The following is a 22,207-nucleotide window of genomic DNA, read 5'->3' on the forward strand; positions in this document are numbered from 1 at the left end:
AAGCATATCCACAAGAAGAGGAATAGCAGACCAAACAACTTCTGTTGAGATTGTCTTGGGTTCTTACTGAAGCAGCTACAGCATTTACAAAGATATCCAGGAGTGAACTGATTATGATAGCGTCGGTTTCAGATTAATTTTTTCTTTATTATAAGTTTACACTGGGGCGTCTGTGGCATCAACAGCTGTATTGTGTAGCCCCACACCACGGCCTCGCCAAACAAACCATCCGATTGTCTTTCGGTATTTGCTTAGCGGGAAAATCATACCACGTTTTCGGGTGCCTGTGACATAAATGGTGGACATAATCATATTGTCGACTAAGTCTTCCACATGTCCTTGCTTTTCTGTGTACGATTGCTTATATATTTATTTATATTTTCTATGTAGAGCTTACTATGCGCGACACCGCGGCTCTTCACTGCTTTCTGATGTGATTTCAGCATTTTATTTTCAAATATATCCGAGGGGTTACGACTGTGAATCCCGCAGGAACAACACACACACACACACACACACACACACACACACACACACAGTGTGAGAGATGTTTTTGCATGCTTTGTATCGTAAGAACGTTAGATAGATGTTGTGGTTTTTTAACAATCAAACAAAAAATACTACCATTCGAAAGGAGAAAATAGGTCACCAATGTGAGCCAAAAAAAGGGGCCTTGCTTGTGCAGAGAAAATACAAGGCAGCATTTACTGCGTTCTGCTGGGCAGGGATTTAGGACGATTGGCGACATTCAATCCACAGCCTACATTCCGATTGGGCAGGCGATTGGTATCGCGGTTAATCATACCCAAAGTTATATTTATTAGTCCCACCGTCGCCGGGTGATCTTATTGACCTTGCTCGGGGGGAGAACTTGCGTGCATGTGTTTAAGACACCCTCTTGATCCCGGAGGTCACGGTTGACTCCGGCTTGCTGTGTACGGTGGTTCTCACACTACTACCCCTGCCCCCGACATCCCCCATTTTCTCTCTGTCTCTCTCCGTCTCGGTCTCTCTGTATGTCTGTCTCTATTTCTCTCCGTGTGTGCATTTCCGAGGCTCCTTTTGTGACCCCCACTGCTTTGACAAGGGCAGACGGCCTATCTCAGTAAAATCTTCTTGTTTTTTGTCTTGTCTCTGCGTGTGTGTGTGTGTGCGCGCGCGCGCAAGTAGGCAGGTGTTTTTCAGCCCTTTTTTGTTTTGGGTTTGTTTGTCTTTTCGTTTCATGGCTTTCTTCATTTCGTCCTTGTACCAGTTTAGCATGTTTTATTTAATGTTCGTGGAGTCTAACATGAGCGCTTGCGTGTCTGCCAGCATGTGTGTTCGTTCATGAGTTTCTGAAGGTGTGTGAAATCGAAACTCTCTCTCTCTCTCTCTCTCTCTCTCTCTCTCTCTCTCTCTCGCTCTCTCTCTCTCTGTCTCTCTCTCTCTCTCTCTCTCTCTCTCTCTCTCTCTCTCTCTCTCTCTCTCCGATACACGCACTCAGTTTCCGTCAAAAGAAAATCAAAGCCTTCATTTTCTGTTTCAGGATACCTTTGTTTTCTTCGATGGGCCCCAGGGAGACAGAAGAATCACCTTTGATGAGTTCACCAAAGGCTTGGACCAGATCCTGATGTTGTGAGTGTGAACTGGGGACAAGGGACGAAACCCAGATAACGCCAGGAGCAATCAATAAAGAAGAGCTGATTAAGATGTGGATCGATGAATTACCGCGTTGATGAAGACGTACATTGGTGAAATACACTGATATAGAACAAACCAAAATATAAGTGCAAAGATTAGTTTGTGCATTCACAAAGAAGTTTGAACGGGAGACGAAATCCAGATAACATCATCAGCGTTCAGTGAAAAAGAGCTGATAAAGAAGTGTATTGATAAAATAGAGCGTTGATGAAGAGGTGCATTAATGAAATGCACTGACATAAAAACAAAACAGTTAAATGCATCGATTACTCAGTGCATTCACAGAGAAGTTTGGACGGGGGACGAAACCCAGATAACACTAGTGGCGTTCATTGAAGAAGCGCTGGTAAAGACGTGCATTGATAATTATTGCATTCACAAACAAGTTTGTTGATAAGAAGTACGTGCATTGATGAAGATGTGCATCCATAAATAAGTGCAGCAACTGCCTCTCCAGATGCTTGTCTCCAATTTCAAGCCACTGATGCATGTCAGAATTGACATCTTTGGCTTGATTTAAGTTGTTTGTGTCTTTGATGTCCTATTTTTAACAGTGGATGTTTTATTTATGTCTTCTTCCCCTTCCCCTTTTCCTATGAATTACAGTGTACGTTATTTCATACATGTTTTCCATGTATGTCACAATGTTTTCCTTTCAGTTTTACCGTCTTTTTTTTTTTACTATTATTATTATTATGACGGTCATTCTTGTTATGAATGCTATTGTTGTTGTGTTCTTCAAGGACAAATAGGAAGACTAGGCAGTGCGGAATATCTTCGAATGAAGTCTTTTGACAATGCGTGTTTGCCTTGAGCATCTCCCAGTTCATTATTGTCATTGTTGTCGTTTCTCTTCATTCATTACATTCTCTTCCCCCATTCTGTTCCTTCACTCATTTCTTTCTTATTATCACTAAATAAACAAAATACACATGTAAAGTCAGGAACACACAGATGACACCAAGAACAGTTAAAACAAAACAGAACTGACATAATCATGTACTGATGTGTGCTGCTGAAGATCATGAAGGACTGATCTATTTCCCAGCGTGTGTGTGTCTGTGTGTAGGCATGCCTGTGTGTGTGTCTGTGTGTAGGCATGCCTGTGTGTGTGTGTGTGGGGGGGGGGGGTATGTATTGTATGTATGCACAGTGTTTATACGCGTATGTAGTTTGCCAAGTGCATTTTTGGTCTGTGTATATGTGACAGTGATGTGTAATGTTCAGTAGTTTTTGTTGTTGCTTTTTTTTGTTTATTTGTTTTGTAAAAGACTGGGAGCGTTTTTTCTGGATAAAGAGCTATGAAAGTACCCATTATCAATATTATTATTATTTTTACAGTGTGGTCAAAATGATGTGTTACATAGAAAAGATTTTGTTTGTAAAAGACCTAGAGCGTGTTTTCTGGATAAAGTGCTATAAAAAGTACCCATTATCAATATTATTATTACAGTATGGGCAAAGTAATGTCTTATATAGAAAATTAGGTGCTTTGTAAAGCACCCAGAGCAGTTTTCTGGATAGAACACAATATAAGTATCCGTTATAAATAATTTATTGAAATTTCAGTTCAAATCTGGCCTCAAATCACATAACTACAAATCGGCTTTTACGGATGTGTAAGTGTCGGCATGTGGCGTGTATGTGTCTGGCCATTGACACATTTGATATGTCTGTGCAAAGGATGTAGGGCGCATTATAAATTATTGATATTATTTTATTCTTAGCGCTCTGTGCCCCTGTGCTAACGAACTGCAGTGCATTATAAGCGTCCATTCTTCTTCGTCGTCGCCTTAGTATTGTTATGATTATTGATATTATTAATAATAATATTGTTGTTATTGTTACAGTGTGGCCAAAGTGAAGGAGCTGTTCCATCAGCTGGATGCTGACAAAAGCGGCTTTCTGGACAGGAACGAACTCAAGTCTCTCCTGGCTCAGAGCGGGAAGAAGTTCACTGAGGATGATGTCACCAGCATTTTGCGAGACGCCGACAAAAACAACGACAACAAGATCAGTTTTGATGAGTTCATCGATGCTTGCTGCTGAGATGGCAAGGGAGGAGGGAGCTGCCAAGTTTGATGATTATCGTGTTTGTTCGAACGTGGCAGAGGTGCAAAACGCAGCTTACAAGCGCGTGTATATGCTCATAAATATATGCTGCCAGGCTAATTGTTAGCCTCCATTTTAATCTTTGGCATTTCACTTATAAGCATTTATACTATTGACCATTCTTGGGTTCAGTTTCAGTTATATTCTGCGCTGCTGATACATACTGCTTGCATTTATCAGTGCATTTTTTTTGGTTCTGTTTAACACAGCTAGGACTGGAAGGCACAGGTAACTCCGTTTGAATACTGTGTAAACCCGACGTTTGCTTGCCCCGTACTGGCACACACATAATTGTGATCGTTGGTACCTGATGTTTTTCAGGCTTACTTTCTTTTGTTTGAGGCTGGTTAGTTCCATATTGTGCAAAATGCGAGAGTGCGAGCTGGGCGCACGTAAAATAAAGATTTCATTCTGTGGAGGTTTATCATTTCCAGTTAGAAAGAATGAAACCGCAAGCACTTTCATTGTGGTTGTAAAAAAACAAATTGCAATACAATAGGTATAACACCACAGTAAACTTACATTCCAGTATTAAAGTTATCCACATTTATTGTAATCTGCCCGTAGGGAATATCAAGAGTTGTAATTCTGAAAGATAACGTTACCTGTTACCTATCTGAAGGATAACTACCAGTTATCAATGTAGAGTACAATTTAGTATTAACTGAAAAAAGCTGTGTCTACTTAATTTAGTATTACGACTGATTTGTTACAAAAAAAAACCCTGTAACCTTTGGTTTTGCAGTCTTACATTGATCACTGCATAGACTTGACTGAGACAATCAATGACTTACGTGAAATTAAACAGGTCAGAACACCGAGCTTACCGAACTTCATGACACACAGTCATGTTGTCAAGACATGACATATGCTTAGGTCTATTTTTAACACGTTAATGTTTCTGTTGTCAATCCATTAAGATGCACATATATCGGTTGAACACTGCACACAGATGAACATCTTTCGAAGACAAAGTCTGAGTGCAAGGTTTCAAGGCATTCAGATAGACTTGTTTTTCCAAGATTCTGAAAAGAGTATATTTTCAAAGCACATGAAATAATCATCTATGCAATTTTCAAAAGATAATATATAAGCAGTTGTTTTTTTTCATACAGGCAGCATTTTTGTCAAATACACTAGCTGCTGTGTAATCTCACCATGTCTTGAAAATGCTTATTTTAGTGGTAAGACATCTTTCCTTGTTTGTTTTCTGTCTCTCTCTGAAATCATCTTTTGAAAATTGTTTTGTACAATTTTTGTGACAATTGAAAACAGTATAACGCACTGGTGATTACTGGTTTGTATCTAAATAACTGTGATCATGTTTGTCTTAAGGCTGGTTCATGATTGATCTGTGATTTCTTTTAGCGTGATAGCTATACTTAATACGCTGTGCTGTTAGCAAGGAAACTTAACACTGCTGAGTGTGTTGGCCAATTGTGGACTTTTTTGGTGACTTTGTTCACTGCTGTCACTTCTGCTGATACCACTGCTGTTGTTTTTGGTTTTTCATACATGTTAAACTCATTTTATCTTCGTTTGGAAAGTGCAACTTATGTGTTTACATTACCTTTACATGGCTTGATGTGTTTGGATGTTAATGTCGGCTTAGACCTATAGGAAGCCATGTTTCACTTAACCTTGAATTAATGAAAATTCAGAAAGACTGGGTTAGAGGGACCAGTGGTTACAGAGTAGATGCTTCTTTATTCGAAAATGCACAGGCCTGCTATGTGAAGAAACCACTCGCTCATCTTTCACACGTGTAACGACCCAGTTCCACTGTTCGGTACTCAAGAAAGAACACGGGGACGAGTTGTGGTTCTTTCCTTCACATAATTATCTGTTACGGTAACACGTAGGCGAATTGTTTCATGAAAGAAACAATATAATATGCAAATCAAGCCGCAAGTGAATCACGTGACTTAAGAGGACGCAGACTCACAGAAAGCAATCAGGTCAAGTGAACCTTCTCCTTCACTCTGATTGGACGTTGTTCCCGCCTTTTCACTGACTGGTCTGAAATGTTGAACACATTCAACACTTCCTTAAGTGATGGGGGCAAGAGCGCGTGTTCACTCATTTGGGTGTGTGATTTGGATGGGTCAAGTAAAAGAAAAAACTTTGAGCACATCACCGTTTAACTGATACTTGTGTGTGTGTGTGTCTCTTGTCAAGTTTGCAGATGAAATGAGACGCGCTTATCCAAGGGAGAGCACCCGAACTCCCCACAGGGAAATCAACTGTGGCTGAAGTGCAACACAAAGAGTAGGAGTAGTATGTGTTGTTGTTTTTGTGTCTTATCATAGTATGTATTTGTTATTACATTACTACCCATGATTTCTCATTAAAAAAGCAATGATAAAATTCCTCAAACTTGATTTTGACTTCTTCCAATGAGCGCAACCGCTGTGTTGAGTCTGTTAACCTGTTGTTGTTAAAGGCTGTTGTCTTGCTCCGTGATGGGTGGTCTGGTTGAGGCGTTGGGCCCTGGTGAGCTCTATCCAGTTACCTGACATTTTATAACCAGACCAACAGTGCCTCTGTGTGTGTGTGTGTGTGTATGTGCACGTGCGTTCACGCTTACTTAAGCATTCCTGTGTTTTTTAACAAGATACTTTCAAACCAGAATTCCTGGTTGAAGGCACTATGTCGGTTAATCGTGGACGCGCCTGAGTGGGTGTGTGTGCTTTAAGAATCCCAATACTTTCAAGTCACTTTTCAGGCTAGAACTCCATCTGTTTTCTCTGTCACCATGTCCACAGCCTGCAGGACAGGGAGTTCCTGAGGTCCTTACCGTCACCACCTCCTAGCTACGCCTACCCTGCGGGGTTCAGAGTGTTCTACATGAACCAGGCTAAACATATCGTGCACGGCAACCGTCCCTCAGGCTCTTACATCAAAGTGGTCGGTAGTCCTCGTGCCTCCAAGGCCGCTGTCGACCGGGTAGACGCACACGCACACACACACCTATACACACAAGTGTGTGTGTGTGTGTGTGTGTGTGAACATGCAAATAGGAATACGAACCAAAGGAATTTCATAATGGCTTGACCGACCGAACATCGAGATAGACCATGTCTTTCTCTGCTCCAGAGTCATCCAGTGTAAGTTATGGTCATCCAGTGTTTTCCTTATCAGTCAGGTTCGTCAGCGTATACGAAAACTGCCATCTGACTTGTCCTCAGGAAGAAAAGATCTGAGCAAATGACTCCTCTCTTGCAGTTTCTCCACTGGCTTAATATCTCACGCAGAATAAAGTACAACACTTCAAAATCCCGGATCTCACTCTCTTCAGTTAGCTTCAGACGTTTCCGAGTTCCCAGAGTCGAACACTCCACAGTCTTCCGCTGCTCTTTCCCACCTTTCGCTTCGTCAGATCTCAGCACTCAGCTCGTTCAAGCGTAACCTCTTTCCAAAATAGCCCCCCACTCCATACCCTACCTCTTTTATGCTTCTAAATCAGAGTTATGCAAGCGTGTGAACAACTGGTGTATAAGTTTAATTGCCTCTGCACAAGATTCAGCGCTATTACTGTTGTTGTTTTTGTTTTTGTTTTTTTACCATTATAATCATGGTCAACGTTCGTACTGCTGGGGCAGGTAATCATGCACAGTATGTTGAGAACGGATGGATGGGTGGGGGAAGGTCGGTTGATAGGTAAGCATGTAGGTATGTATGAATGTGTCTGTGCATCTGCATGTATTTCTGTATCGATGTGTGTATGCATGGGCTATGTATGGATATATGTATATGTGTCTAGCAATGGACGTTTCTCTCTCTCTCTCTCTCTCTCTCTCTCTCTCTCTCTCTCTCTCATTCATACGAGGCCATGCATGCAGGCTCACTGGGGCATACATTCACGAATGGAAGCACAGAGAAAAAGGTTAGAGCCAGCAAACCGATAAAGAAACAGGACACGGACACACAGGGCCAAACAGAGAAACAGGACACGGACACACAGGGCCAAACAGAGAAACGGGACACGGACACACAGGGCCAAACAGAGAAACAGGACACGGACACACAGGGCCAAACAGAGAAACAGGACACGGACACACAGGGCCAAACAGAGAAACGGGACACGGACACACAGATAAACAGGTCACGGACACACAGATAAACAGGCCACGGACACACAGAGAAACAGGTCACGGACACACAGGGCCAAACAAAGAAACAGGTCACGGACACACAGGGACAAACAGAGAAACAGATCACGGACACACAGGGCCACACAGAGAAACAGGACACGGACACACAGGGCCACACAGAGAAACAGGACACGGACACACAGATAAACAGGTCACGGACACACAGAGAAACAGGACACGGACACACAGGGCCAAACAGAGAAACAGGTCACGGACACACAGAGGAACAGGACACGGACACACAGAGAAACAGGTCACGGACACACAGGGCCACACAGAGAAACAGGTCACGGACACACAGGGCCAAACAGAGAAACAGGACACGGACACACAGAGAAACAGGTCACGGCCACACAGGGCCAAACAGAGAAACAGGACTGGACACACAGAGAAGCAGGACACGGCCATATTGAGAAACACGACACAGGCACGCAAGGGTTGACTGAAAATCCGGACAGGGGCACAAAGAAACTGGACACGGGCACACAGAGAACGAGGGCACATGGAGAAACAGAACACGGGCACACAGGGGCACATGAAGAAACAAACCACGGGCACACAAAGAAACAGGACGCAGGCACACACAGAAACAGGGCACACGGAAAAACAGGACGCAGGCTGAGCAGGCAGACCCAGAACGAAGAGACGCGTCGCGAAGACAGCAGAAGACTGACAACCAAGATGCATGCCAAGAAAGAACGATGAGATAATAGCCAATAGCTCCGCCTGCTGCGCCCTCCCCTCCCCAGCTGCCCACCCCCTCTTCTTCCACCTGCTCTGTTGTGCTCTTGACTCCAAGAACAAACGACGGATTCGGGTCGAGCAAGAAAAAGATACTTAACAAAATTTTACTGGATAAAAAAGACTGTTCTACAATTCCATTCAATATTTGCGAGTTGGAATATACTGTTTAATCATTTTTCTTGAAATCATTATGAATGCAATCTGGCTGACATCGACCAACGAGATGCATCTCTCTGAGTCGACTTGTTCACGAATTCTTCTTGTAATTTCGTCTTGTTTGCGTTTGAGATAAATGACCATTCGCTTTTGGCATGGATGCAGTGAACAATACTGAATAATATTCGAATGTTGCTCATACAAAATTCTTTTTTCCCTCCAAATGTACCTTTTAATCCATCAATCGGTATGGCCATTGTAAATGATTACGAGTACAAAAACAGTGTTGTATCATATTTTGTATTATATATACATATATATATATATATATATATATATATATATATATATAACACATTTTCTTGTACCCCTTTCAGGTTTTCATGAAATAAACATGTCTCGTTTTGTCTTGTCTTGTCTTGTCTTGTCAGTGCGTACTGAATTGTGAGTTTGTCCTTAATCACAACACGCAGGATCAGGAATTATTTTACATGCACAACATTTAAACTGTTCTTTTTCTGTGATGGATGCGCCGAGCTTTAGAAAACTAAAGTTGATACACAGCGCAGACATTCAAAAGTCTCAGTCAAGACTCAATACTAACTCAGGACTGGTGTATCATTTATACGCAGGTGCACAAATTCGCTGTTCGACATATGCAAACAACACAATAGAAAAAATTGTTTAATCTTTTTTTTAATATATGATATAAAAATATATAATAAAATATAATATAAACAGTCAAAGCTTTGTATGTGATTGAGTTAGAAATCGAGTTTAGATAGCAAAGGTTAATAAGCAAAGAAACGAGCTAACCCCCAAAGCCACAAGTGACTCCTGTGAACAGTTTACCAGAGAAGAGAACTATCTCACTATTACTACAGAATGGGGACATGCACCTATCTTGGACTTCCCTGGGTACTTTGGGAGCAAGGCGGAGAGGAGAATGCAGAGCAGTGTCATCTGAAAAGCCAAAGCAAAATCCAGCTTGTCTTTTGGGGTCGCTGAGAAGACATGTCAAGGTCATTGCTGTTGCAAAGACAACGCGGCCTTCCTGTCTTATCTACGGTTACTTAGAGACTCAACAATATGACGACACCCAAACAGTCAGGTGAATGTATGCAAATCCATGGCTGTCCAGATCACCAAGACATGTGTTCACTTTCAACCTTTACTGTTCCGGTCGATGGTTTATCAGAAAGAGCTGGGGTGACTGCAGAAAAGGCTGCCTCGAAATGAGGGTCAGAAAGGGCAGAGAGATAAATGGAGCTATAAAAACAGAGGAAGGACACATCAGTCACAGAGTCTTGAGGTCTCCATCATGCTGCTCACGGCTGTTGTTCTGTCCGTTCTGGGTAGGTCAAATGCTTCTTTTCTGAAAGAATTCTTAATTTGAAACGTTTACTTCGAAATAAATATTTCAAAACTATTATGAATAGATCATTTGAAAAAAAAAATTCTATCACAATGTCTTGATTTTAACGTCTACACCATAGACCTATTTATGGCAATCTAATTCTTAATCAATATCTGTCACCGGAGTCTCAGTCTGAATTTGTTTTCTTTCCTAAAAAGAAATTGTTTGAAGAAATAACAAACTTGCAACGAGAGACAGAGAGGGTCGAAGGCAAAGAAAGAAAAAGAGGCAGATAGAGGGGGTGGGGGGACAGACTGGGTGAGACAGAGACAGTTGAAAAACAAAGAGGAAGAGAGCAGAGCGACAGAGAGAGTCGGGGAGAGAGACAGAGAGAGAGGAAGGAGGACGGGAGAGAGAGAGAGAGAGAACGAACATGCAACCGTTTGCTTCCTATCTGCTGGTACGTATAGTTTTGTTGTTGTTATTGTTGTTGTTGCTCAATTTTATGCGATGCGATGAACACCAATTGCAAAACATGCAAATCATTATCTGTGAAGACTGACAGATATAACCCCACGTGTGATGACAGGTGTTGCTGTGTGCCACCCGATCAGCGGTAACCTGTCCTATGTTCCCATCAGGTGAGGGGCAGTGGAAATCATAGCAGGTGGAACAGTCAATCGAATTGCATTTTACCTTTAATTTTCTCGTTATATTTATACATAAATGTGCATAACCACACACACACACGCGCATATACACATATATATATATATATATCTAATGTTTTCATTACAAATGACTATAGATATATGTATGTATGTGCATATACAGAGAGAGAGAGAGAGTAATGATACCAAGCCCAGATGTCTTCGTTTTCCACAAAGAAGTAGAGGAATCATCTCAAAGCAGTCTTAGTTTCACTTCAAACGTTTCAAACTGACTTGACCCATTCGGGTCTGACTGTTGGTTAATGGTTTTCTTTGGTTTGGTTTGGTTTTTCCATTCGTGTTAGCTCCATTCTTTGCGGGGAATTTCCCTTTGCTTGCGTGAGAGTGTTTCTCTCCCGTCAACAGAAGGAGCGGGCAGTAAGCCCGATGAGCACTACTCAGTGCGAAACAGCTGTCGCTTGCTGTGCTCCCTTCTGGCTTGTTGTGCCGTTTCCTGTTATTTTCTCTCACGAGTTATGCGTGTGTGTGTGTGTGTGTGTGTGTGTGTGTGTGTGTGATATATATATATATATATATATATGTGTGTGTGTGTGTGTGCGCATGTGTGTGTGTGTGTGTGTGTGTGTGTGTGTGTGTGTGCGCGTGTGTGTGTGTGTGCGTGCGTGTGTGTGTGTAGATAGATATTACACAGGAGTATATATACATATATATATACCAAACTTGCTTCATTTTTTGCCAGTCCTAGCATCATGGGTTTCATTTCTAAACCAATACACGACTGATTTTGGAAGAAAAAAAACTTAGACTTCCATTGCACGCTTTGTTGTGGTTGTTTGCTTTCTTTTGTTTTTCGATTTTTCATCGTTATACATAAGGCTTTGAGAATGTTGTAATAAAATCGAAAACAGTATCTATTTCTATGTACAAGTCCGTCCATCTCCAACCCCCACACCCACCCACCCCCAAAAAACACAACTACCTCACGCGAAATCATGACATCAGAAATGTTTTCACTATTCCTGATGTTTAAAATTTCAACGCTTTTCAAAGAAAACTTAACGAGGTTACGGCCCCTTGAAAAATGTTCATTGGAATCTTTTGTGTCATTGCAGAGTGGACAGTCTGTTGTATTTGTCATATCTCTAGCGATCAAAACTAAACGTCCTCCAGCTATCCCACAGATGGTTCTGATTCAAGCTGGAAAATCATGTGGTTTCTCTGAACATGCCTGCAGCGAACAGGACCGGGAGTTCCTGAGGTCCCTGCCGGCACACCGTGGCAGCTACCCTGCGGGGTTCAAAGAGGCCTACCTGGCTCAGAACGGACACGTGGTTCACGGCTACCGGCCCTCAGGCTCCTACATCAAAATCATCGGCAGTCCTGGCTCCTCTCAAGCCGCTGTCAACCGGGTGAGCACACACACACACACACACACACACACACACACACAACGTGCTATCACAGTCGCTGATCAGATGTGGCCGAGATGGCTGAGAAAGGACAGCTGGTGTTTCTTTTAACCCGAGACAAGCGAACATCGCAGACCAGGTATCCCCCTTTAAACACCAGGCAAACCCCCAACCCGGACAGACAGGCATCCAGGAACCACTCCCATCGAACAATGCAACCTTCATCAATCCCAGACTCCAGCCCTGAACAGCTGGAGTTTAAGGATGTCAGGCAGTAGGTGGTTAAACCCAACGCAGCTGGTGGTACGCGGACACAAACGTTACGTATAAGGAATTAATTAACAAGCAACCAAACAGGATAGTTCTTGCAATCCGAATTTTACTCAACTTTGAGAAGGCACAAACTGAACGTCGTCCTTATGGGGTTGTCAATTCCACACGTTATCAGTTCAAAGGAAACCTCAGTATTACTGACTGACTAAAATTTGTTCGCTTACAGGCTATGCAAACACATTTGATACATAATCAGTCAAACACAAGATGCTGCATTTAACATAACGATGATGAGTATTACACAATGTGAATATAATACTAGACCTATCTACCTGAAAATGAGCACAAAGTGATTCACAGCCATGGCTGAAAATCATCTGATGAAGATGAAGAGAAACGTAATTCATTCACATATCCACACTGTTCAGCCAATCAGTAAATTTTCGTTTGAAAACTGACAATGTGTCAGAGTTGTACACACACACAAGGACAACATCAACTTAGGACCATGAAACGCCTCTCTATTTTACAGACAAACAAAAACGAAACGTTTCACTGAACAAGCCACAGTTATATGCAATTCAACCCTGAGTTGGGTTGTAAGTTATCTTAGCGGCGCTAGAAAATTGCTTGGTGTTCAGAACTTTGCCGATGGAATGGACTGGGAGTCTTAATGCTAAATAAGCATGGCGAAGACGCCCAACGCTAAGCAAACTTAACAATGCCGGGATCGCTTACATAAACCAGCCCAGATTTGGAGTGACCACGTGACTTCAGATGGCACAGGCTCGCAGAAAGTGATAGGGTCGGGAAGACCTTCATCTTTGCTCTGATTGGACGTCGTTCCCGCGCTTTTGACTGTCGTCTAAAATGCTGAACACATCGAATCCCTCCCTTACAGGGGGGGGCAGGGGAGGAGGTTGTGTTCACTCAATATGGATGTTGCGAGTTGTGTTGGCCATGTGCAAGAATTTGCGGGGGTGGGGGTGGGATTTCCTTTGAACACCTCTTCGTGGAAAAATCTCACTCTCATGCACGTGTCTTGTTAACGACAGCTTGCCGACGAGGTTCACAAAATGCTGAGGAACGCCCCCCCTCAGATTTTCACCAACCTGGCCAACCATAATGCAGGTGTCGGCGTTTTCCGGGAAGCGGAGAAGATGATGGTCTTTCCTGAGTACGCCAGTCTGAGAGACACTCCACAGTGTCGTGGTGAGTTATCACGTCTTCTTCTTCACTGAGCAAAGCGTCATTATCGTCGTCACAATCATCATGGTCGTCATCATCATCATTATCATTATCATCATCATCATCATCGTCTTCACCGCCTTGACAATAGAGACATCAATACAGACTGGCCATACAGCAGAGTGCGCGAAACCTCGACCTTGATTTCTGACATGGAACTGTTTGTTGCTTCTTGCCCAGCCGACCGACCACACGGGGCGATATCAGGTCTGGGTGATGCTTGTCAATGTACAGTATGACACTACACGAAATACAGCGAAAAGATACCAACTTTGAAAGGGGGTGTATAGAGGACGGTAAGGGAGTGAGGGGTGAGGGGGGGAGGCTTGTATTTCTCAATTCTATTTTTATTGGGGTAATGTCTGTGTTATTTGAATGTTATCTTTCTTTAACACACACACACACACACACACACACACACACACACACACACACACACAGCCTCACTGTGTTTATATAACAGCATATATAAATCAAAGGCCTATGTGTGTGCAGGTCGCTGTGACGGGTCCTGTGCTCAGACGTGCACCTTTGACGGCCGGAAGTGGGAGACAGTGGGAGGGGCCGGGGGGTCACTGGCGGTGGTGGAGGAGGAGAACGTCATGTGCTACAGCAACGACCCCTACCGCAGACACGACAACATCGCAGTCCACGAGTTCGCTCACACCATTGATAACTACGGCTTTGATGCCACCATGAAGCGGATGGTAAGTCGGACACTGGACGCGTGTGAACTCTAACAAGGATCCCCGAATGCCAAGACCCAAGCCCTGAAGAGTGTGACCTTTAGGGGATTTTTGCCAATAGGTTGTTAAACTCAGCCCTTACCACCTCTAAAAATTGATGTCCTGGTCTTAAACGTTCTCTTGAAACGGTCAGTTTGGTTTGGCACCAAATCCAGGATGAACAGACTCCCTGTGTTGATGATCAGTACTCATATCTTGAGAGTGCATCCTGTTTAAAGCCCCTTGACTGCCATAATCGTGTTGCGTACGTGCATAGTGACGTCACTGATGACGTCATCAGAACATGGGAAATAGCTCTGGAAAGCTGAAAATTCACAGTTTATCTAGAGTGGTATATCTCCAGACCAATTTCTCAGTTTTTGGCTTATTGTTTTGGATAACGTTTTATGACCTGATACACCACTTTCTACTACCCCCCACCCCCCACCCCCCCCCCACCCCTGGTACTGAAGGACACAGAACAGCACAGGACAACACAGTAGGGTTCAACACGGTACAGAACACAGAACAGCACAGGACAACACAGTAGGGTTCAACACAGCACATAACACAGAACAGCACAGGACAACACAGTAGGGTTCAACACAGCACAGAACACAGAACAGCACAGGACAACACAGTAGGGTTCAACACAGCACAGAACACAGAACAGCACAGGACAACACAGTAGGGTTCAACACAGCACAGAACACAGAACAGCACAGGACAACACAGTAGGGTTCAACACAGCACAGAACACAGAACAGCACAGGACAACACAGTAGGGTTCAACACAGCACAGAACACAGAACAGCACAGGACAACACAGTAGGGTTCAACACAGCACAGAACACAGAACAGCACAGGACAACACAGTAGGGTTCAACACAGTACAGAACACAGTACAGCACAGAGCAGCACAGCACAGGACAACGTGGTACAGCACAACACAGTGCAGCAAAGCACAACACAGTACGGAAAAGTATGGCAATATTTACATTTCTTCCCTTGTGTTCTTTCCATTCAGTTTCGTTCCTTACATGGAAAAATCGTAAATTTATTTCGATAGCATTTTAATATATAATCTACATTTCTTCCCATGTAAAGAGACGTAAAGAAGGTCAGTCCTAGAGTGGAGGGGAAGAAATGTATAGTATATATTACAATGTTATTAACCAGTTTACAAGTTTTTCCGTCCTATAATATAAACGGAAAAGTACAGGGGAAGAAATGTGCAGTTTAAAACTTGCCCATTCCTTGACGCAACGGTTCGATGTGTACAGAAAGAAGAAGCGTACAACCACGCTCGGGCCAACTCTCTGTGGAGGCTAAGCGCTTACAGCATGGCCAATTCCTTGGAGTACTTCGCAGAGGCCACTGGGGCTTTCTTCGTGGTTAACATGCAGTCCAGCCCTGGGGGCATGAACGAGTAAGATCTCTCTCTCGCTCTCTCTCTCTCTCTCTCTCTCTGTCCCAGTGGTTTTGATCCATTGCCTTCATTGTGAACAGAGTGGTAAGAGGGGATAGGGGACTTTAGAGGTCTCTTGTTGACGGCCAATTCGCCAAGATGGGTAAAAGGCCGAACCATGAATCAGTTCAACCTTTCACACACAAAGCAGAATACCAAAAGGTGGTGGTGTTTTTTCCCTGCTGCCCCGTAATCTGCACCGTTCAAGTGGCATCACTCCCACGCCGCTCATTCCGAGTTCCACATACACAGCTACACCCGGGTTCGTCTGTCACAGTATCAGCGTCGACAGTCCACGGGGTACCATCAAGGTTATGTCTTCAGGAGGTCGTGCACCAGAAGAGACCCCGCACTGCTGCTCGATGGTGTTCAGTAGTACCTGTTCTGGTTTTACGTACTCAGGACACCACCTGCTGAGCACACTTCTGACGTTAAGAACAGCTTAGTTGCGGAACCAGACTGAGTGAGCGTCTTCCCAGAGTGAAAACCGCCGCCACGTCTCTCTAGCGAAGTGTTTTTGTTGCTGCAGTTTTGAGGTAGTGACGCACAGGACCGATCTGGAGAGCCGCCTTGGTAGATGTGCAGATGTGAGTGATGTGATCGTCAAAGAAGTTGTGGTGCACAATCCTTGCAGTCCAGGAAAGACCATCGCCGAAATGTTCTTCAACAACACCAGGACAATATCATAGAGTACAAAGCTTTTCGAGTTCTTTTTTTTCATAACAGGTGAACCTGTTACGAGCAGAAAATTATTATGATCTCACTGCATTTCCTGATGTCTCCATGTATGATGTTTTATTGTCCTTTTTCGTGGATGACAATCAGACCGAACAATGCACGCTTTCCATGCCTACTTCTGCCTTTTGTTGGTATTGTATCGGAATGCTTCTTGTTGCACACAACGTTTGTCATCCTTGACCTCATCATCAGAACAATGATTTCGGCGCTAGGAAGTAGGGGGTGGGGGGGCGGTATTTGTTTTCTGGATACTGTTTTTTTTTCTAATAAGCAGGTGTTAGAACAAAACTTTGCATATCTCGTGACAATTTTCATCGCCCTTTTTACAAACATCAAAGTGAGAGCAGCTGTTGTCAATCGGAATATATTTGTGATTATTTCAGAAGAGTTATAATAAGAACTGGTTTTGCCATACTGCACTTTTTTTTCTAGGGGATTACGTCAAGCAAAGCTATTGTCAGATTGTGTCCAGATTTTTGCCACGTTTCTCCACATATTCTAGTCAGAACAACAATACTGGCGAAAAGTTTGAGTCATGTCATAGCGTTTCCCATGCAGATGAGACGGAACACCTGTGCTGACAGGCGACATGACGATTTTGTCACGACTGTTCAGGTGCCACGGCCAGAACAACTATTGCCGCACGGAGGCCGAGGCGAGGTACCACCTGTACCAGGTGGACTCCAAGCTCTACTACCTGCTGGTCTATGTCTACACCAACAACCAAGGTCAGGCCGCCGGTGGACTCACTGTCTGCCCCTGAGAGGCCTCTCTCTCTCTGTGTCCGCTTCTTCAGACACATGGTCCAGAGGAGGTGTGTCCACTGAGCATCAGTTCAGATTATATTTCGGTTTGAAAGTTTCTCTCGTACGTGTTGGTGATTGCTTGTGATTTTGTTGTTGTTGTTGTTGTTGTTGAAGAAAGTCGTGTTGTTGTTGTTGTTCAAGAAAGTCGTGTTGTTGTTGTTGTTTTAATGATTAAAAATAAACATCAGTTGAAACGACTGTTGTCAGTGAACATTTTTCCTTTCATTCATGAAGGCTTCAGCACAAAGCACTCTGTCTGTCTGTCTGTCTGTCTGTCTGTCTGTCTCTCTCTCTCTCTCTCTCTCTCTCTCTCTCTCTCTCTCTCTCTCTCTCTCTCCATGCCATTTACTGTGCATGAGCTATCTTTATTACATTATATTTCTTGCATATACAACCTTTTTCCCAACCTGTCCCCTTCAGAATGGGCAAAAAGGCACCTGACTACATTAAATCATTCGTATTCATATTCGCATTCTCTCCGTCTCTGTCTCTGTCTCTCTCTGTCTCTCTCTGTCTCTGTCTCTCTGTCTCTCTCTGTCTCTGTCTCTGTCTCTCTATTCTGAAAGGAATTCACAAAGATGAAAGACACTTTTCGGCCGTCTTTCCAAAATCTACAATGAACGCAGTACAGTCCCCTCCATGAGGTGAACATTACAGACAACAAGGAACCGTGACATGTTTCTGGAGTCAAGTACCCATCAAAGGGTGTGTCGGCGTCTCTTTGTTCTCCAATCGCAGAAAACCCACTGAGTCTGGATAAAGGCAGTGATAGCTGGACCGCTTTTGAGCTAATGGTCCTCGAGTAAATTTGAAAAACAACTTTGGTGGTATCTGGATGGTAGAGCGATCGATGGTGCGATCAGTTTTCAAAAGAAATACAACCGAAAGCTCACTGCTGCTGCGATGTGAAGACTAGGCTAGTGGAGTGATGGCCTAGAGGTAACGCGTCCGCCTAGGAAGCGAGAGAATCTGTGCGCGCTGGTTCGAATCACGGCACAGCCCCCGAAATTTTCTCCCCCTCCACTAGACCTTGAGTGGTGGTCTGAACGCTAGTCATTCGGATGAGACGATAAACCGAGGTCCCGTGCGCAGCATGCACTTAGCGCACGTAAAAGAACCCACGGCAACAAAAGGGTTGTTTCTGGCAAAATTCTGTAGAAAAATCCACTTCAATAGGAAAAACAAATAAAACTGCACACAGGGAAAAATACAAAAAAATGGGTGGCGCTGTAGTATGGCGACGCGCTCTCCCTGGGGAGAGCAGCCCGAATTTCACACAGAGAAATCTGTTGTGATAAAAAGAAATACAAATACAAACAAACAATCTCTTAACATCGCCGCCACACTCTCCAAACATCCTGTCAAATAGGTTTCCTTGTTTTCCCAATCATTCAGCAAAGGACCACAAAAAAAAGTCTTTCCACGAGGGCTTTGAAGAACAGACGGACGCGACATCTCACTGGTCAAAGTGTTTGACATCCGTTCTGTATGAGTCTTAGTAATCTGTAACATCCATTGATGAAGTCAAAAACTATTCTGTCATAGTTCGTTCACTGTAATTCCTTTTACTGGTAAAGGGGTAAATGACTCCTACACCCCCACACCCGGCCACTCCATCATTAGCTTCATTTCTTCTTCTCTCTCCTCTCTCTCTCTCTCTCTCTCTCTCTCTCTCTCTCTTCTCTCTGTCTCTGTCTCTGTCTCTGTCTCTCTGTCTGAGCCCATCCCCCAGCACCACCTGACATCCGCCCACACACACACTCTCCATGCCCATTGTGTGTGTGTGTGTGTGTGTGTGTGAGAGAGAGAGAGAGAGAGAGAGAGAGAGAGAGAGAGCGTGCTCGTGCGTGCGTGTTTGTGTGTGTGTGTGTGTGTGTGTGTGTGTGTGTGTGTGTGTGTGTGTGTGTGTGTGTGCACTGAAAGAACTGAATGCGTTTGTCTAAATCAGTTTATAGTCATAATTAACTAGTAAGAAAAACAAGACGTTTGACATCCAAAAATGAATGTCTTAGGCTCGAATCCAGATCAGACTACGTGTTGAATTTATCGAATATTCCATGTCAAACGCCAGTGGCTTAAGGAAACTAAAAAAAAATACACAGCATGCAGCAACAACACGAGCAAATTGAAAATGAAAAATTGAAATAGGAAAATTATGAAAATTTTTTGTTGTTGTTGTTCTCGCTTTGTTTGGTAGTGTGTGTGTAGGGGTGGGGGTCTGTTATTGCTTGTGTGTGTGTGTGTGTGTGTGTGTGTGTGTGTGTGTGTGTGTGTGTGTGTCGTGCGTGCGTGCGTGCGTATGTGTGGTTTTGATGCCCCATTATCTGTAACATGTCAGTGGCATTACTCCCACGCTGCTAATTTCGAGTCCTCCATGCACATCTTCACACAGATTCGCCTGGCATTGTCCCAGCGCCAACAGTCCACAGGGAACTATTGATGTTAGGTCGTCAAGAGGCAACACACCAGAGGAGACCCTGCACAGCTGCTGAATCACTTCGGTGGTGTTCAGTAATACCTTTTTCTGATTAAAAATACACAGTACACAACCTACTAAGCACCCCACTGACGACAATAATCGATAGTTGTGGAGCCATACTAAGTCAGTTTCCCATCATGAAGAGGGATTCTCTTTCTAGCCACCGAAGTGAAGGAATTAGTGGTTTGAGCCCCATCTGAGGCAACACACACACACACACACACACACACACACACACACACACACACACACACATATATATATATATATAGAGAGAGAGAGAGAGAGAGAGAGAGAGAGAGAGAGAGTAATATCGCCATCGTCACCACCTTCATGCACACTTGTACATACTTATATGTACTTCATAATATGCCGTGAGCTGATTCTAATTCCCATTCAGTTTGACTGTATCCCAGGCTCCTGTTGTGTTTGATTATACTGCCCTGTCCTTTAGAACCATACATCCTGATCTCTTCCTGAAGCTACATAACATCACACAGGTAGATAGATAGATAGATAGACAGACAGACAGGCAGGCAGATAGATAGATACAAAGATACATAGATAGATGCGAGTTGTTTTTAGTATATCTTCATGTGCTGTTGTATAGATAGATATATAGATAAATAGACAGATAGATAGATAGATAGACAGATAAATAAATGAATAAATAGATAGATAGATCTAGATAGACGCGTGTTGCTGTTGTTTTCCTGTTTATTTTCATGTGCTGCTGTTTGCTGATATGCACTATTGTGTACGTATTGTACCATGTGAGGCGCTAAAAGCCCACGACGTGGAAAGAATAAGTCTTAAGTACCACATTGGTGTTATTATGTCATGACCACATTGGTGTTATTATGTCATGACCACATTGGTGTTATTATGTCATGACCACATTGGTGTTATGACCACATTGGTGTTATTACGTCATTACCACATCGGTGTTATTATGTCATTACCACATCGGTGTTATTATGTCATGACCACATTGGTATTATGTCATGACCACATCGGTGTTATTACGTCATGACCACATTGGTGTTATTACGTCATGACCACATCGGTGTTATTATGTCATGACCACATTGGTGTTATGACCACATTGGTGTTATTATGTATGACCACATTGGTGTTATGACCACATTGGTGTTATTATGTCATGACCACATTGGTGTTATGACCACATTGGTGTTATTATGTCATGACCACATTGGTGTTATTATGTATGACCACATTGGTGTTATGACCACATTGGTGTTATTATGTCATGACCACATTGGTGTTATTATGTCATGACCACATTGGTGTTATTATGTCATGACCACATTGGTGTTATTATGTCATGACCACATTGGTGTTATTATGTCATGACCACATTGGTGTCATGACCACATTGGTGTTATTATGTCATGACCACATTGGTGTTATTATGTCATGATTGAGAACTTCCCGGCACTGTCATGGCAGGCTTCTACAAAAAGTTGAGCATGCAATGGACTCAGATGGGAAGCGACGGGCACAATAGCCGAGTGGTTAAAGCGTTGGACTTTCAATCTTCAATCTGAGGGTCCCGGGTTCGAATCTCGGTGACGGCGCCTAGTGGGGTAAAGGGTGGAGATTTTTTCCGATCTCCCAGGTCAACATATGTGCAGACCTGCTAGTGCCTAAACCCCCTTCGTGTGTATTCTCCAGCAGAAGATCAAATACGCACGTTAAGATCCTGTTATCCATGTCATCGTTCGGTGGGTTACGGAAACAAGAACATACCCAGCATGCACACCCCCGAAAGCGGAGTATGGCTGCCTACATGGCGGGGTAAAAACGGTCATACACGTAAAAGCCCACTCGTGTACACACGAGTGAACGTGGGAGTTGCAGCCCACGAACGCAGAAGTAGAAGAAGAAATGGGAAGCCTGGAACGACACAGGGAGACTCATCAGCTTCGTCGATACGTCTTTGGGGGTGCTAGTCCAATTTCCCGAACAGCACCACATGTATCTGTATCTCTCGGGTCCGGCTGACGCTAATGTGTAATCATAAAAGAGAGCGCATAGTACCGCCTTGTCGTCTCGTTCCAAACCTAAAGGGACCACCATAGTAGGTATGATCTATGATTTCGAGCAATGTTTCGTCAAGGTGAATGCGCATGGTATGAAACGTGAACTATGGGGAAGGGTACAGCG

At 43.5% G+C, this 22,207-nt stretch overlaps 2 protein-coding genes across 2 annotated transcripts in view; both read left to right on the forward strand.

Moving 5' to 3' along the window:
• Positions 1 to 6,162, forward strand: part of LOC143296891 (uncharacterized) — a 10,049-nt gene extending 3,887 nt beyond the window's left edge. The window contains exons 2-3 of the mRNA XM_076608879.1: positions 1,526 to 1,614; positions 3,531 to 6,162. Of these exons, the coding sequence (XP_076464994.1) occupies positions 1,526 to 1,614; positions 3,531 to 3,729 (288 nt within the window). The 3' untranslated portion in view covers positions 3,730 to 6,162. The remainder of the gene's footprint in view (positions 1 to 1,525; positions 1,615 to 3,530) is intronic.
• A 3,982-nt stretch (positions 6,163 to 10,144) lies between these two features.
• LOC143296890 (uncharacterized) lies at positions 10,145 to 17,625 on the forward strand. Its single transcript, XM_076608877.1, has 7 exons — positions 10,145 to 10,201; positions 10,793 to 10,844; positions 12,109 to 12,283; positions 13,612 to 13,768; positions 14,300 to 14,511; positions 15,813 to 15,958; positions 17,351 to 17,625. Exons 1-7 carry the CDS (start codon positions 10,168 to 10,170, stop codon positions 17,496 to 17,498), a joined length of 924 nt encoding a protein of 307 aa, XP_076464992.1. The 5' UTR covers positions 10,145 to 10,167; the 3' UTR covers positions 17,499 to 17,625.
• Positions 17,626 to 22,207: the final 4,582 nt, after the last annotated feature.

This window comes from Babylonia areolata, chromosome 22, assembly GCF_041734735.1.
Source record: "Babylonia areolata isolate BAREFJ2019XMU chromosome 22, ASM4173473v1, whole genome shotgun sequence".
Lineage (NCBI taxonomy): Eukaryota > Metazoa > Mollusca > Gastropoda > Neogastropoda > Buccinidae > Babylonia > Babylonia areolata.

What these genes read in the sequence shown, in the direction of transcription:
- LOC143296890 (XM_076608877.1), top strand. Translation starts at nt 10,168, where the DNA reads ATGCTGCTCACGGCTGTTGTTCTGTCCGTTCTGG. An exon ending in CTGTCCTATGTTCCCATCAG is followed by an intron (nt 10,845 to 12,108) that starts GTGAGGGGCAGT and finishes ACATGCCTGCAG; the next exon opens with CGAACAGGACCGGGAGTTCC. An exon ending in ATGCCACCATGAAGCGGATG is followed by an intron (nt 14,512 to 15,812) that starts GTAAGTCGGACA and finishes CGATGTGTACAG; the next exon opens with AAAGAAGAAGCGTACAACCA.